At 51.7% G+C, this 13,938-nt stretch overlaps 1 protein-coding gene across 4 annotated transcripts; it reads left to right on the top strand.

The window, feature by feature from the left end:
- Positions 1–362: 362 nt before the first annotated feature.
- LOC310711719 (RNA-binding Raly-like protein) lies at positions 363–13,280 on the top strand. Of its 4 annotated transcripts, none has more exons than XM_083513890.1 (7): positions 363–531; positions 2,326–2,404; positions 9,535–9,582; positions 9,756–9,904; positions 10,876–10,989; positions 11,839–11,993; positions 12,898–13,280. In XM_083513890.1, exons 2-7 carry the CDS (start codon positions 2,334–2,336, stop codon positions 12,934–12,936), a joined length of 576 nt encoding a protein of 191 aa, XP_083370016.1. In that variant the 5' UTR covers positions 363–531; positions 2,326–2,333; the 3' UTR covers positions 12,937–13,280. The 4 variants fall into 4 exon arrangements, with proteins under 4 accessions (XP_083370016.1, XP_083370015.1, XP_083370013.1 ...); XM_083513889.1 differs by having other exon boundaries at positions 368–531; positions 9,532–9,582; XM_083513887.1 differs by having other exon boundaries at positions 523–788; positions 9,532–9,582.
- The last annotated feature ends 658 nt before the right edge of the window (positions 13,281–13,938 follow it).

Genomic DNA, 13,938 nt, shown 5'->3' with positions numbered 1-13,938 from the left:
GTCATCCCCCAGCCAAAATTCTCAGCACCCTTAATAAACTACAGTTCCCAGGATTCTTAGATGGGGGCCAAAGAAAGTGCTTTCAATAGAAGCAGTCTCAGTCCCTGGGCTGAATGGCCTGAGGTTGCTCTGCAGAGTGGGGAGGGGCAGTCCCACGGCCTAGAGAAGGGGGGGGGGCTCCTGCTTATTCCCTTGGCGCCCGAATAGGTTATTCCACGCAGTCCCACGACCACCACCTTGGGCAGCTACTCTTCTTCGGTGGGAAGGGGGTCTTGCAGCTTCGCGCATGCGCCGCGGAAGAACCAGGGGCGCCCACCTCTCCCACCATTTCCTTGCGCGGGGGGAGGGGAGGGGACTGGAGCATGCAAGGCGCCCCCTCTGCAAGGCAATAGCCCCCTGGTAGCTCAAGAAGCAGAGGCGTGTGTCTATGTGGGAGCTCAGCCCCTCCCCTCCCACAACGCCCCCCCGCCGGGTGGCGGAGATGGTTCGTTCCCTCCTGCTTCGTCTCCCCCCCCTTCACCAGGGCAGATGGTACGTTCCTCCGGCCGACATTCAGGCTGGGGTGGGAGGGAGGCAGATAGAGACCCTCCTTTCTTTAGCCAAGAGCGCTTAGGCGGCTGCTGCTGCTGCTGCTGCAACCACCTTGCTGGGGGCTCGTAGGAGAGAGAGAAAGGCGTCCCTTCCTCGCTGCTGGGCAGGCCGGGCGTGGGGCTCCCCCCCTCTTCCTCCCCTCCCCCCCTTGGGGGGTGGCATGACCCTCTTCGGCAGCCGGGAAGGGGGCTGGCGCTGTGAGTACCGCTCGTGTGTGTGTGTGTTTGTCCCACTTCCATAACCCCCGCCTCACCCCCGGGTTGCGTACTTGGGAGTGGGGGGGGGGAGTCGCCCTCCTCCCAAAAAGGGGACTAGGAGCGGGGGCTCCACCGCCCGGAAGCAATGAAAGAGGAAGGGGGAAGCGTTGGGGGGGGAGAGAGGAGGGTGTATCCGCTGGGTCCCCATCAAAAGCCCCATGCCGCCTCCTTTGATTTCGCTGCGCAGGAGGGGCGCACGCGCGCGCCCTTCCATTTGCTTTGCGCCTCTTGCTTGCAGAACGAAGCAAGGGAGGGGGGTGTCGCTTCCTAATTCTTCAGAGACATCTTTACTGGGCCCAACTCTGGGTGGGAAGAAAGTTGGATGAGGATTGACGAGAGCTCTCTCTTTAAAAAAAGAAAGAGAGAAATTGGCATTTTTATTTTTATTTTTATTTTGAGGCCTGCAGCGCAAGAGGTGGCTAGGGCAACTTGGAGGGGTCTCGGGGTGGGAACCCCCAGGCAGGAACCTGCCATGGGACCGGGCGCTGATGCACTTGGTTGAGGGTGGGACGGAGAAGAGTTACTGGAGCCCCCTCCCCGGCCCTTGCTCAGGAAGACCCTCGCTGGCCTCTATGTCCATCCTGAGACTCTGGCCTCTTCAGATTCTGGGAAACTTTCCCTTGCCAGACCAAGAGGAAGCATCCTTGCCCTGGGATGAGGAAGTCGGGACCCCTCCCCACATTTCTCTCTCTGCCTTGCAGGAAACGGGGCTCAGGATGCCTGGGTCCAGCATGCCAGTTGCCCAAGGGCTCCGGCTCAAGTCCCCTGATGCTGGGCCTTTGATGGTGCCCTGGAAATGGAGGGGCCCAGGCCCAAAGGAGCACATGCCCAGCCTCAGAGGTGTGGCAAGGGTACAGTGGCAGGCAGGAATTCTGCCTCTGTGGCTCATGCCCAGTGGCAAAAAATGTAAACACTTAGCATGGTGTTCTAATTAATTTTTCAACTTGGTTATAGTATTAAGATACAGTTCAGCAGGCAAGTCTTTTTATTCCCTGCTGTCCTGCCAAGTAAAGGACAATAATGAGATGCCGCTCTGATTTGCCTTGTAGACAGATTGTGTAGATGAATGGGGAGGCTGGGGGGGCATCTCTTTGGTCACCCCCCCCATGCTGGGACACTGCCTCTGCTGACACCATTAAGTTGCTTTAATTGTTTTTAATACTGTATAATTTTTATCGCTGTAACCTACCCTTAGGGTAAGTAATAATAACACCTAATAATAATAATAACAACACATTTCAGTTCCTTGTATCTACAGTATAGAGACTACTCTTGTCTGTACACGAACCTGAAAAATCTAAGCTGGTTTATATCCCTGTGAGATGTTCTAAGGATCTGCTGGAGGGGCTCAGCCTTGGACTTTGTTGGGGGGTGCCTTCTGGAGTGACAGTGGCCTCCACCCAGCCTGCCCCCTCCTGGGCTTCTGGCCTCCTCCTTGCCCTGGGGCTTCTCTCTCATGGTCTTCCTCTTTCTCTAGATCTCGACATGGCCCGGGAGCCTAAACTGAGCCACGCCAGGCCAAGCCAGAAGAGGCAACACAGCGGAGGCCTGTACCCGTGAGTCTTTTGTCACCACGGATTGGATCCGGCTGTGCAATGTCCCGTTTACTGTGTCTAGGCAGGGAAGGGCAATCTGTGTGGCCCTCCAGGAGTCGTTGGACTCCAGCTCCCATCAGCCCCTGCCAGCAAGCCCCTGCCATCACTCAGGGTGATGGGAGTTGTACCAGCTGCTTATGACCTACTTGGTGCCCGCCCCCTCGGAAGTGGCCCTTAGAATCTCCTTCTCCAACCCATTCACTGCCTGGGTTGAGTTCCAGGGCCCCCCCTGGCATGGAATTCCTGGTTGCTGGTGGTGAACTATTTATTTTTATTGATTTGCACTTGTTGCCTTCGTGTTCCACCTTCCCCCGTCCCAAGATGTTGAAGATGGTGTACATAGTTCTCCCAACCTCCTTTAACCCCCCCCCCCCACAACAACCCTGTGAGGTAGATTAAGCGGAGAAGCGGTCACCTGGTGAGCGTCATGATCGGGTGGGGATTTGAGCACTGATGCCCTTCTCAAGCCTCCTCTGCTGGGTGCTGACAAGCTGCCGTTTAAAATTCCCCACAGTGTCTAGACATGATGTTGGGACGTTGTGGATATTTCAAAAAAGCCTCTGCTTGGTCTAGAGTGGCTGCTTGCCTCCAATCAGGAGGCGTTGCTGCTGCTTTTTGCACCCAGAGTTGCTGGCAGACGGTTTTTGCCACAGCTACTCATGCTCTGGTAACTGAAAGTTTCCAGCCACCGCTTATCCTCTGGCCAAGAAATGTGCTGCTTGCTATATTTCTGTGCCTCTTGCAACTAGACTCCAGCTGCCCTCAGATGGATTGTTTTTTTTCTTCATTAGCTCATGACACGCAAATCTGGAGGCAGTGCTAGGAAGGGGGAGCATGGAAGGCCAAGGGATAGGTGCAGGCTTGACTACTGCACTAAGTGATAAGTGGGGCTGCTCTTGCAAGCTATTCGGAAGCGTCCGCTGCTCCAGAATGGGACAATCAAATGGTTAGCCGGAACTTAAATGCGGGAAACGTACTTGTAGCTTTGCTTCAACTCCCAGTTTTCTCTCAGGTAGACTCCAGGGGGAGAGTTTTTTCTATGGTAGCATTGCGGTTGTGGAACCCACCCACCCAAAGCCACTAACCTGCTCTGGCTGCTTTTCTGCTTTCTTTTCACATGCATGGGCTGCGTTCAGTTTCCTATTTTCCAGGGCTGGAGAGAGAGGGACAAGCACTGTGCTCTTCTATCACCGCTTTGCTTCATCTAGATCCTCACGTGGAGGGTATTCTGCTGCCAAGAAAACAGATTATAACCCTGGGATTAGGCAGAAGGGTGGTTTGTTGATTTTTTTTTTGCATTTATTTATTTATATGGCTGGTAATGGAAATTGTTTGGTTGTAGCTGTTGAGAAGAGGAAGCTGTTGGGTGGTGGTGGTGGGGGGGTAGGCAGTGTCTGCAAGACACTGTTCCTGTCCTCTTAGATTCTGGTGGGATCCGGTACTGGTTATCCAGCCATAATCTTTGCCTGATCTCCCTGTGTGAAGGAGCTGTGACATGAACACCTTGTAGGTAGGACAGAATGTGCTCCAGGGCAAAGGCAAGACAGAATAGGAGGTTAGTGGTGCTCCCAGACAGGGATGGGGTTGGTTTTATTATTAATTTAGAACAATTGTTATCCAGCTTCATAGCCCTGAGAGGCTCTCGGTGCATCTTAGCGCAAAAAAATTGCGAGCGGGCTGTTGAGATATCTCAGATGAGTTGCTAGCAACAGGATTTGTTGTGATGATTGGATTTCCCCTGCAGAAAGGGTAAATGGGCGGGGGATAAGAGATGGCGTTTTGATGCCAACGCCGTTGTGCAGATGCTGCAAAAATACATCCAAAAAACACCTGCCTGGAAGCAGACTTGGGAAATGGTTGGGTGGCCACTTACGCATTGCCAAAGCTGAGGAAGCCTAGCCCTGAAAGAGAAAGAGAGAGAGAGAGACCCTTCTGCCTGATCTTAACACCTGAGAGGATCTGTAGGGAAGGAGGCAAGCTTTCATATATTTGTGGCCTTATCCGTTCAGGGTTTTAAACACCAGTGTGAGCTCCTTGAATTGGCCATGGAAATGAACTGGCATTTATAACAGGAGTTGTGTCTGTTATAAGCGGAACCCCAGCCAGTAATTTTGCCACTGCATTTTGGATCATTTGAAGCTTCTGAGTTGTCTTCAAGGGCAGCCCCATGTAGAGCACCTTGTAGTATGGCAGTCAGGAAGTTACCAGAACATGGACTACTGTGGTCAAGGTGTCTTTGTCCAAAACCAGCAAACCGGATGGAGCTGGTAAAAGGCACTCCTATTTATTTATTTTTATAAATACAATCCTAGTCACTGAAGTCACCCAAGCCTCGAGTGAGAAGGCCAAATCCAGGAGAACCCCCAAGCTATTGACCTGTTCCTTCTAGTGGAGAGCAGCCCACTAGGACAGCTTTTCTCTCTATCTCTTGGACTCAGAAATTCAGGATACATAACACCCCTGTCTCTCAGTCAGTTGTTTTGACGGAGGAGGTTTTCCAGTTAAATGTAACTGCTATAAATCCTGGGAATTGTCATTTAACTGAGGGTGTAAAGGACAGTTTCCTAGTAAGCCCAAGCTCCCCTCACTGATGCTGACCCCTGTCCTGGAGCCCTTGCACAGGGTGGCTGCAAGTGGCCATCTTAAATTTCCCACAATGCCACAGAACATCCGTCATAAGGCTGCTTAGGGACATGGTTGGAAATTTTAAAATGGTGGCCGCCTGGTGTGTGCTGGGTGAGACTGCTCTGGCAAGAGGTGTCCTCAAGATGTTCCTAGGGGCAATCAGTGGGGTCTGGAGGAGAGCGAATGCTGGAGGGGACTGAGGCGATTCCACCCCCCACCCCCCAGGATTGTGGCCTTGCAGGCCTGTGGTCACAGGAGTAAGAACCAGCGTTGCTGAACCCACAGATGGAAACTTGGAAAACAAAAGGACTGAACAAAGCCTCCCAAAATAACTTGGAGGGGCAAACAATAGCTGCTACGCAACAGCTTTCCCCAAATTCCTGGCTTCGGCTCCCCTTGTGGCTGCCAATGTGCCGTCTCACCGTGCCTTTAAAAGGAGGGGTGTTGCTATTGCCGGCGGGCGTGAGCCATTCTTCAGTCCTTCTGAAACCCTATAGCTCCCTTTGTCCTGCAGCCCAGAGGAATAGGCCCGGGAGCTGAGCACCCTGGTTCGCAGGCCTTCTCCTCCTCCACCATTTGGCCCCTGCCTGGGTTTGGCGCTGGCTGAGTTCCAGGATCTGCCCCATTGCATACAAAGAGCCTGTGAAAGAGGAGAGGAGCAACCACAGGAAAGCAATAGGTTTTATTATGGCATGACCCTTCGCAGGCCTTCACCAGGCATCCTTCATCACTCAGGTTTTTGCCCACCAGAGCTCATCCGAAGTGTCTCTTGTGTATGATACACACTTTCCTGCCCTTTCTTCGACGCTCTTCAAGAAATCTGGTCTGCTGGAGCCAGAGGAAGAAGGGCTGTGATGCAGAAAGAAACCCCCGTGCCATAAGCCAGGGTCTGTGTATTCTCCCAAAAGATAACGACACACCCATTCTGGGCATTCTGTGGCCTGTGCGAAATTAGGTGTGCAAATGTGCTGGTTTATTTTGTGCAAGTTCTTATGATTCTGCTAGTTATGGGGAAGGGATGACCAACTTCCCCTTCTACTGGTGGCAGTCCTGCTGGTTCTGCTCTGGAATTTATTTGGGTTCCTTGTAAAACAATAAAAAAAATTAATCTGCAAAACATGGGTCAAGTAACAGCAACCAGAGGACAGCAGTGTTTGAGACTTGCAGGGCTGGCTATACAATAAGATGACCACCAAGGCACCCAGGAGAACTTCTCCCCATTCCCTGCCCCATTCTTCAAGTGAGAAGCGCCAGAAGAAAATAATGGTGGCCGCAACTGGCGGTTGACATTCCCCTAGGCATTTTTTTTTAGACCTCTGTATGTGCAGAATCAAAGGATAGAAAGAGTCCTTTTGCCACACCGGTCATGTAGCTGCAGAATTCTTTAATTATTATTATTATTATTATTATTATTATTTATTTATACCCCACCCATCTGTGCAGTTTCCAGCGCATATAAAAACATAACAAAACATCACACATTAAAAGCTTCCCGATACAGGGTTGCCTTCAGATGTCTTTTAAAAGTTGTGTAGTTCTTTATCTCCTTGACATCTGAAGGGAGGGCATTCCACAGGGAGGGCGCCACTGCCAAGAAGGCCCTCTGCCTGGTTCCCTATAACTTCGCTCCTTGCAGTGAGGGGGAATGATGGCTGTCCTATTCACCTTGTGTGGTTGGGCCAAAGGGTGGAGGGGGGGCTTCACCCCACCCATGCCATCTTCCAGAGCCAGTTTGGCCAATGCCAGAGCCCTTCCTTTAGGAGATGGACAAGCCATCACCCCTGGGACATGGTTGCTGCTGTGGCAGGGAGATTTCCCGAGTGGTCTGGCAGAGAAAAGCTGCACAAAACAATCTCCTGGCATCGAGGCAGCCACAACAGCGATTGACGGTGCAGATGCACAGCGAGGGGGAGGCTTCCGAGAGGAAGCGGAGCTGATTTTTTTTTCAATTATTCTGCAAAACATTCCCGCCGATGTCTGGCAACTTGGCTCCCACGCACTCCCTTGTAGGATGGCAATCACTTTCTGGCTCTGTAGATAGAATTTGACACACACACACACACACACACCCCTGAATGCCAGAGGGAGTTGGAAATAAGGGGTTCTCACCCACACCCGCCCCCTTGATTCTGGACCCTCTTCCTGGATCAAATGAGCGGATTTGTGCAGGCTTTCCACTTGGACAAAGTCTCTTGCGTGGGAGAAGCTGGGCAGGAATGCTGGGCCAAGATGATGGCAGGGAAATGGAAGATTCCCGCTCCGTCCGGGGGGGACGGGGACGGCCTAGCTGGTTTCCCGGGAAACGAAGCCACAGCCGTACACCGTTCGGGACTCGTGTGCCTTTTAATAGTCGCGTCGGGAAGAGGGAATGTTGGCAGGTGCAGCTTGCCATGCAGTGCAGAGAAAAGCCACACACACACCCTGTTAAAAAAATGTCATGCACGAGATGAAAGGGCCCAGAGCCCCCCACTTTGGGGTGGGCCAAATCAGCCCATAGGGGCTTCGCCGCAGCATTCCTGTTTTTTCGCTTGCTCATGTGGCATGAGATTTATTACAGGCGCATCAGCGCCTTCCTTCAGGGAGGCGTTCCTGCTGACAGCCTCCCCCCCTCCGCCCCTTTCCATTTGGACCTGAAGGGTAGGCAGCTGGCACACAGAAACCACCATCCGTGAAATGTAAAATCAAGAATCTCTGATGGAAGATCAGCAGGGGGTGGAGGGTGGGGGGTCCGGGCTGATTCTTCCACTCCGGATAGAGTGCGTTTCTCCCTGAAAGAAGCCTTGGCCCAATCTCACTCCCCACACTTTGGCCAAAGGGCAGGCCGGGTGTTGTCAAACTACAGCTCCCATCAGCGGTCAGGGGGTTTGGGAGCTGGGGCCGCCTTGTTAGGGGTCCTGGAGGATGTTCTTGCCCCTTCCAGTGTTTCCTCCCCATAGGCCAGCAGAGCTCATAGCCAAAAGGAAGGTGCTGGGTGCTTTAGGTTGCCCTACCTTCAACTCTCCACTTCCATTTTAAAAAGAAAAGGAAACTCCCCTGGTTCTTTTACTTGTGGGATCAGAAGGAAAATCCTGCAGGCTGGATTCTACTGGGATAAAAGGAGTAAACCAGCCCCTACCTTCCAGCGACCACAAATGCTCTGGGAAAAAAGGATAAGTGGCAGGCACTCGCTTTCAAGTGGCATAAATATACGTTTTAATATAGAATATAATTACGTAACATTTGACATATTGCAATAACTGTTTAGGATCTGGTTGTTTTGCATTCATTTCCCTGCCCCCCCTCCCTTCTGGCTACCTCCTCCAGTGCTCAAATTATTGGAGAAAAGGCAGAGTGGCTTAAAGAAATCTGCAAACTCAACCCCCTCTTCCGCCCCAATCCCTCCAGTTTTAGCCAAATCATGGCTCCCGCAGTACTCCTCTGGAACAGTAGCTGAGGGAGCAGCCAAAAGGGACAGAATCGTAGGACTGTAGAGTTGGAAGGGACCCCCAAGGCTCATCTAGTCCAACCCCCCAATCATAACTGAAGTCAAGGGAGGGGGGTTGCTGGCACCTCTGCAACTAAAGCATTACTAACCTCTCTCCTCTTTAGTCTCAGGTGCACCAGGGCCAGTATAAACTGGGAAATGAATATGCACTTGAATGCCTAAAACCTGCACAGGGGAGCTTGCACCATGCATGATTTGGCATGCTAAATATGCTACTGCATATACACTCCTGTCATGCTGACCTGTTACAAAACCCAGATTTACTTCCCGTTTTGCAGCCTTTATTCAAGCCAAAGCATCAGAGGAGTCGATAGGGCTGCCTCCTTGAGATGCGTGTGGTGACACAAGTCTTGTTTCCAACAAAAATTTTCGCAAGGCGCCTTGCTGACAGCAGAAAGGCATTGTAGAGATGGAGGGGCAGCGTGATACAGTGGTTAGAGTGGGGTGGTGGTGAGGTGTCTGGCCCTTCAGACAGCACAGGAACTCCCAACTCCCATCATTTTTAGCTATTGGCCTTGTTGGCTGGGGCTGATAAGAGCTGGAGCCCAGGGATAATTGCCGCCCCCCCCCCCCCCGGCTTCCCATCTCTGGGCCAGGAGTGGAGGAAATAAAAGGCATAACACTAGGGGAAAATGTTTATAAAATCAGGGCATTTACAGATGATATGATTGTGATGGTGGAAAATCCAATTAATAGTACAAAAAAACTTTTAGAGAAAATGGAAGAATTTGGAAAGTGGCAGGATTTAGATTAAATAAAGAAAAAACAAAAATGATGGTTAAAAATATGGATAATCAGAGCAAAAAGGATTTAGAAGAAGCAATCGGATTGCAAAGAGTGAAAAAAGCAAAATATTTGGGGATTTACTTAACAATGAAAAATACAAAGGCAGTTTTCCATGCGCCTGTCTCGTGGTGCAGCGGAGGATGTTGAGAAGCATGAAATGGCGCCGAATTACCTTTTCTTCCCTTGTCTGCAGCAGCACCTGCGACCTGGACTATGAGCTCTATAAAGAGGATTTGCCCTACAGGTGCGTTTTGGGGCTTTGCTCTCCCTCCCTCATTGCCGGCCCATCAGCATAATGGGTGGGAGTGGGTTTCCCCCACCATATCCTTGGACCTCAGCAACCCCCCCCCCGCCCACATTTGAGCTGTGGTTTCAAGGGGATTCTGCAACTGACCCTCTTGCTCTCGTTTCCTGCAGGGTCTACGAGTACCAGAAGATTCCCCCGCTCATCAGTCACATCCCGGTCAAGGCCAGGAGAAGCCACTTGGGGGCCGGGGGCAAGGCCAGCTTAGGTCCCCACGCAGGGCTGAGGGGCAGCAGCGGCTCCACAGCAGGCCGAACGAAGTGTAAGCGCTTTGGGGCAGAGAGGGCCTAGTGTCCCAGGTGCCAGGAGCACTCTTTCAGCACTTAGCGCCGACAGTGAACGAGCCTGTCAAAGAGTGTTTGCAGTCCAGGCTCTCTGAGGGACGGAAAAGCAGTCTGTTTGGATGTGACTAAAACCCCACACTGGCGAGCACCTGGGTGGCCTGTGGGCTAGGAAGAGGGTCTAAAAGGGAGCAAAGCTGAAGAGCAGGGAGTCTCATGGAAGGGTGTAAAGCAGGCAGTCAACTGGGAAACAGTAGTCAGGAAGATGGGGAACGAAAGGAATTTCATGTGTTGTTTTGCACTCAGCAGCCAGTCTTTGGGTACAGGTTCTATTGTTTTGTTTCCATTTATCTCGTCCTGATGTGTTTCTCGCAGAAACATTTTACTATATTGGCCTGAATATAATTTTTCCAAATTCCAATTTTCCAAATTCCGACCATGAAAAGTTAAAGTGTGGCTTAAATTCGCGACCTTACAAAAATAGACTTTTACGAGGCAAGTGAGGCAAGATGGCGGGCGCCGCTACAGCGTGTAGCTCCTAGGACAGCTTATATTCGGGTATTGTCTTTTTTTCTCGCCCCCCCCCCGAATTTTAAAGAAGCAGTTTATTTGTGGGTGTAGCTTATATTTGGGCCAATACGATACTTCGTTTGGGCTCTGAGTTCAAAAAACAGCAACATTTCATATGCACCTTTGTATCCATGCATGTGCCAAGGCCCTTTTGATTTCTAAATATGAGCTCCTTGCCCACCACAGCTTCCATGAGCTAAAGAGAGCATCCAGCTGACTGCGGTTTTGATCCACACACTTGGACACAACTTGTAGCCTCCCCTCACACCCTCCCAGTGACAAAACCAGTGAACAGCTGGTGTGAAACCCTCCCTACCCGCGTAGGTTCCTGCGGGGTGCCAGTAACGTGGTTTGGGCCGCTCACGCTGTCTTTCCCTTCCAGTGCGAGCAGAGGAGCTGCACTCCATCAAGGGAGAGCTAAGTCAGATTAAAGCTCAGGTGGACAGCTTGCTGGAGAGCCTCGACCGGATGGACCAGCGACGGGAGCAGCCCACAGGTGAGGAGGCGCATGAGAGTCAAGGAGCCGTGAGGATGAACAGCAGCATTTTGTTGCAGGTCTTAGGCACATGCACACAAAGCAGAGTTCAGGTTTTCTGATCAGAAAACTGACCAGAAATTCTAAATCCCAGCTTCCTTGTCTACAGCAGGTTTGTGGACTGGAGCATCATTAGAATTCCTGCCTGTCTGTAAACTCATTGAGGTGCAGGACCTGGCCCAGTGGAGCAGGATGCACCTGCCTTGTAGCATCGTAATCAATAATAATAATGATAATAATAATAATGTTAATAATAATAATAATTTTTATTATTTATACCCCACCCATCTGGCTGGGTTTCCCCAGCCACTCTAGGCGGTTCCCAACAGAATATTAAAATACAATAACCTACTAAACATTAAAAGCTTCCCTAAAGAGGGCTGCCTTCAGATGTCTTCTAAAAGTCTGGTAGTTGTTGTTCTCTTTGACATCTGGTGGGAGGGCGTTCCACAGGGCGGGTGCCACTACCGAGAAGGCCCTCTGCCTGGTTCCCTGTAGCTTTGCTTCTCGCAATGAGGGAACCACCAGAAGGCCCTCGGCACTGGACCTCAGTGTCCAGGCAGGACAGTGGGGGTGGAGACGCTCCTTCAGGTATACTGGACCAAGGCCGTTTAGGGCTTTCAAGGTCAGCACCAACACTTTGAATTGTGCTCGGAGCATAGTAAACCTAGGCTCAGTGCCTAGGTGGGAGACTGCCTGGGAGCACCACAAACGGTACCTGGCGCCAGGAAAAAGGTGGTGCGGAAAAGTGTGATGAATGGGTAAGGTGGTGTAATGTGGCCTGCTTGCCTGCTTTGTCTGATCCCTCAGGCTCCAAGGAGGTCAAGAAGAAAGCAGCCGCCAGCACAGAGGCCTCCTACTCAGCAGGAGAGACCACCCGGAGGAAGGAGAGCCCCGTGCAGGATGGCCGGGCTGCTCTGCCGGAGGTGGACAGTGCAGAGGAGAGCACAGACACCGAAGAGGCGGTGAGTGGCAGCGCCGAGGGCGGAGTAGCAGGAAGGGGAGCAACAGTGAAGCTGCAGGTCTCTCCCTCCCTCTTCAGCGGAAATTTGGGAAGGCAATGCGGGTTTTTTTTGTGATACCATGCAGATACAGTACTGCATTTTATTGCTACAACATTGCAAGCTGCACCTGTCCAGAGCGTCAATGGTCAAGGTGTTACCTTATGCAGAAAAAGCTACCAAGGTCTCTCAGGATTGTCTCTTGCAAGAGCCCTCTGAGCCTTCCCCCTCTGCCGTTTTGTGCAAAGCAAGGCTGAACCATTTCCTAAGCTTTCCTGTCTTGCCTGCATCTGCGCCATTAAGCAAGGGCTCTAGCTTTGCATCTCATTATGTGCCCCAAGACACACACACACACACACCCCTTGCAAGTTCTGGGGCGGGAGAGCTGCAAGGAGCTCTCTCAGGCTATTGAAAGCTCACTAACTCCACAAGTTGCACAAAGGTCAGGTCACGGCCATCATCAAATGTTGAATATTTGAATGGTTTTGGTTTGATCAATGTTGTTTGTCATGTGACTAGGAGGGACTGTGTTTATCATAGAGGCAAGAAGGCCAGAGGGACATGGGGAGGGGGAGCAAACACCAGGGGCCCAAATTCTTCAGCGGGGTTTAGCAACCATTCCCGCTTTTCTCAGGGAACTCTGGGAATTGTAGCTCCCCGAGATGAATAGGTGGTGCCTCCTATTGACTCTCAGCACCCTTATCAAACTGCAGTTCCCAGGATTATTTGGTGGGGGGAGCTGTGCCTGTCTAAAGTGCTTTGACTCTGCTTTAAATATGCAGTGCAGATTGGGGCTGAGGATTCAACAGAGAAAACGCAGAGTTATGCCTCAGGGACGAGGCTGACAAAGCCTCTTCTTTCATTGCAGGCAAGGAATCACACGTTGGACCTGGAAGGCAGCCAGTAAGAGGACCTGGAGTGCCCCCAACCCCTTTGCCCGGCGTTTCCTTCCTGTGTTTTGTATTCCTTCCGATGCCTCTGGCCGGTGCTGCGTCCGGCATCAGTTCCCTGCCGTCAGGGCTGGTGCAGAGGCCGAGAGGCCCACCACGGTCTCCCTCGCACCTTTTTCTGGCCTGGCAGAGAGAGACCCCTGTGGCGCGTTCGAGGGAGAAGCAGCTTGGTGTTCTTTGTTGTGAAAATTAAAATATGCCGATGTGGGAGACGAGTGGGCAAAGCAGGCAGTGCCAACTTCGCACTTGCCCAGCTCAGCATTAAACAAAAAATAAAGCAGTTGCCATCTCCTACTGATAATGATGTGTTGCTTGCTGTCCTGTCTTAGCTACAGATTTACCATGTGCCAGACCAGATTGATTGCTGCCTTTTATCATTTCTGAGCCTGACGTGTCTGCTCAGAAGTACATCCCATGAGCTTCAGTGGGGCTTCCTCCCAGGTATGTGGGCAAAGCAGTCCCCAGCCCCCCAGATGTTGCTGGACTGCAACTCCCATCATCCCCGACCATTGCTCAATTTGGCTTAGGGCTGAGGAGTGGCAGTCTGAAACATCCAGAGGCCACCAGGTTAGGAAAGGCTGCTCTAGACTCAGAAGAGAAGCCCTGTGGGATCAGACACAAAGCCCATCCAATCCAGGGATGGGAAATCTGTAGCGCCCCAGATGTTGTTCTCCCAGCTTCCATCAGCCTGGACCCACATGCCTAATAATCAGGGATGATGGGGAACTTCAGCCAAACATCTGGAGGGCCAAAGAATTCCCATTGCAGGTCTAATCCAGCATCCTGTTTGCCACAGAAGCTGGTTGGGTACTTCTGGAAAGCCCAGGTGACAACCAAAGCCTTCTCCTGAGGAGCTTCCCAGCAAGGACTGATGTTTAGAGGCATCTGTGTTCTGCCTTGGACCTTGGAGGTGGCATGCAGCCATTGTGCCTAGTCGTCACTGGCAGGCTTTTCCTCCA

Source organism: Podarcis liolepis (genome assembly GCF_965112155.1).
Source record: "Podarcis liolepis genome assembly, chromosome: 7".
Lineage (NCBI taxonomy): Eukaryota > Metazoa > Chordata > Lepidosauria > Squamata > Lacertidae > Podarcis > Podarcis liolepis.
This window is presented reverse-complemented; position numbering and strand designations above follow the sequence as displayed.

Bases quoted from the DNA above. Each gene is read 5' to 3' on its own strand.
- LOC310711719 (XM_083513887.1), top strand. From the start codon at position 752: ATGACCCTCTTCGGCAGCCGGGAAGGGGGCTGGCGCT. The intron at 2,405-9,531 runs GTGAGTCTTTTG...CCTTGTCTGCAG, and splicing joins CACAGCGGAGGCCTGTACCC to CAGCACCTGCGACCTGGACT. The intron at 11,994-12,897 runs GTGAGTGGCAGC...CTTTCATTGCAG, and splicing joins GCACAGACACCGAAGAGGCG to GCAAGGAATCACACGTTGGA.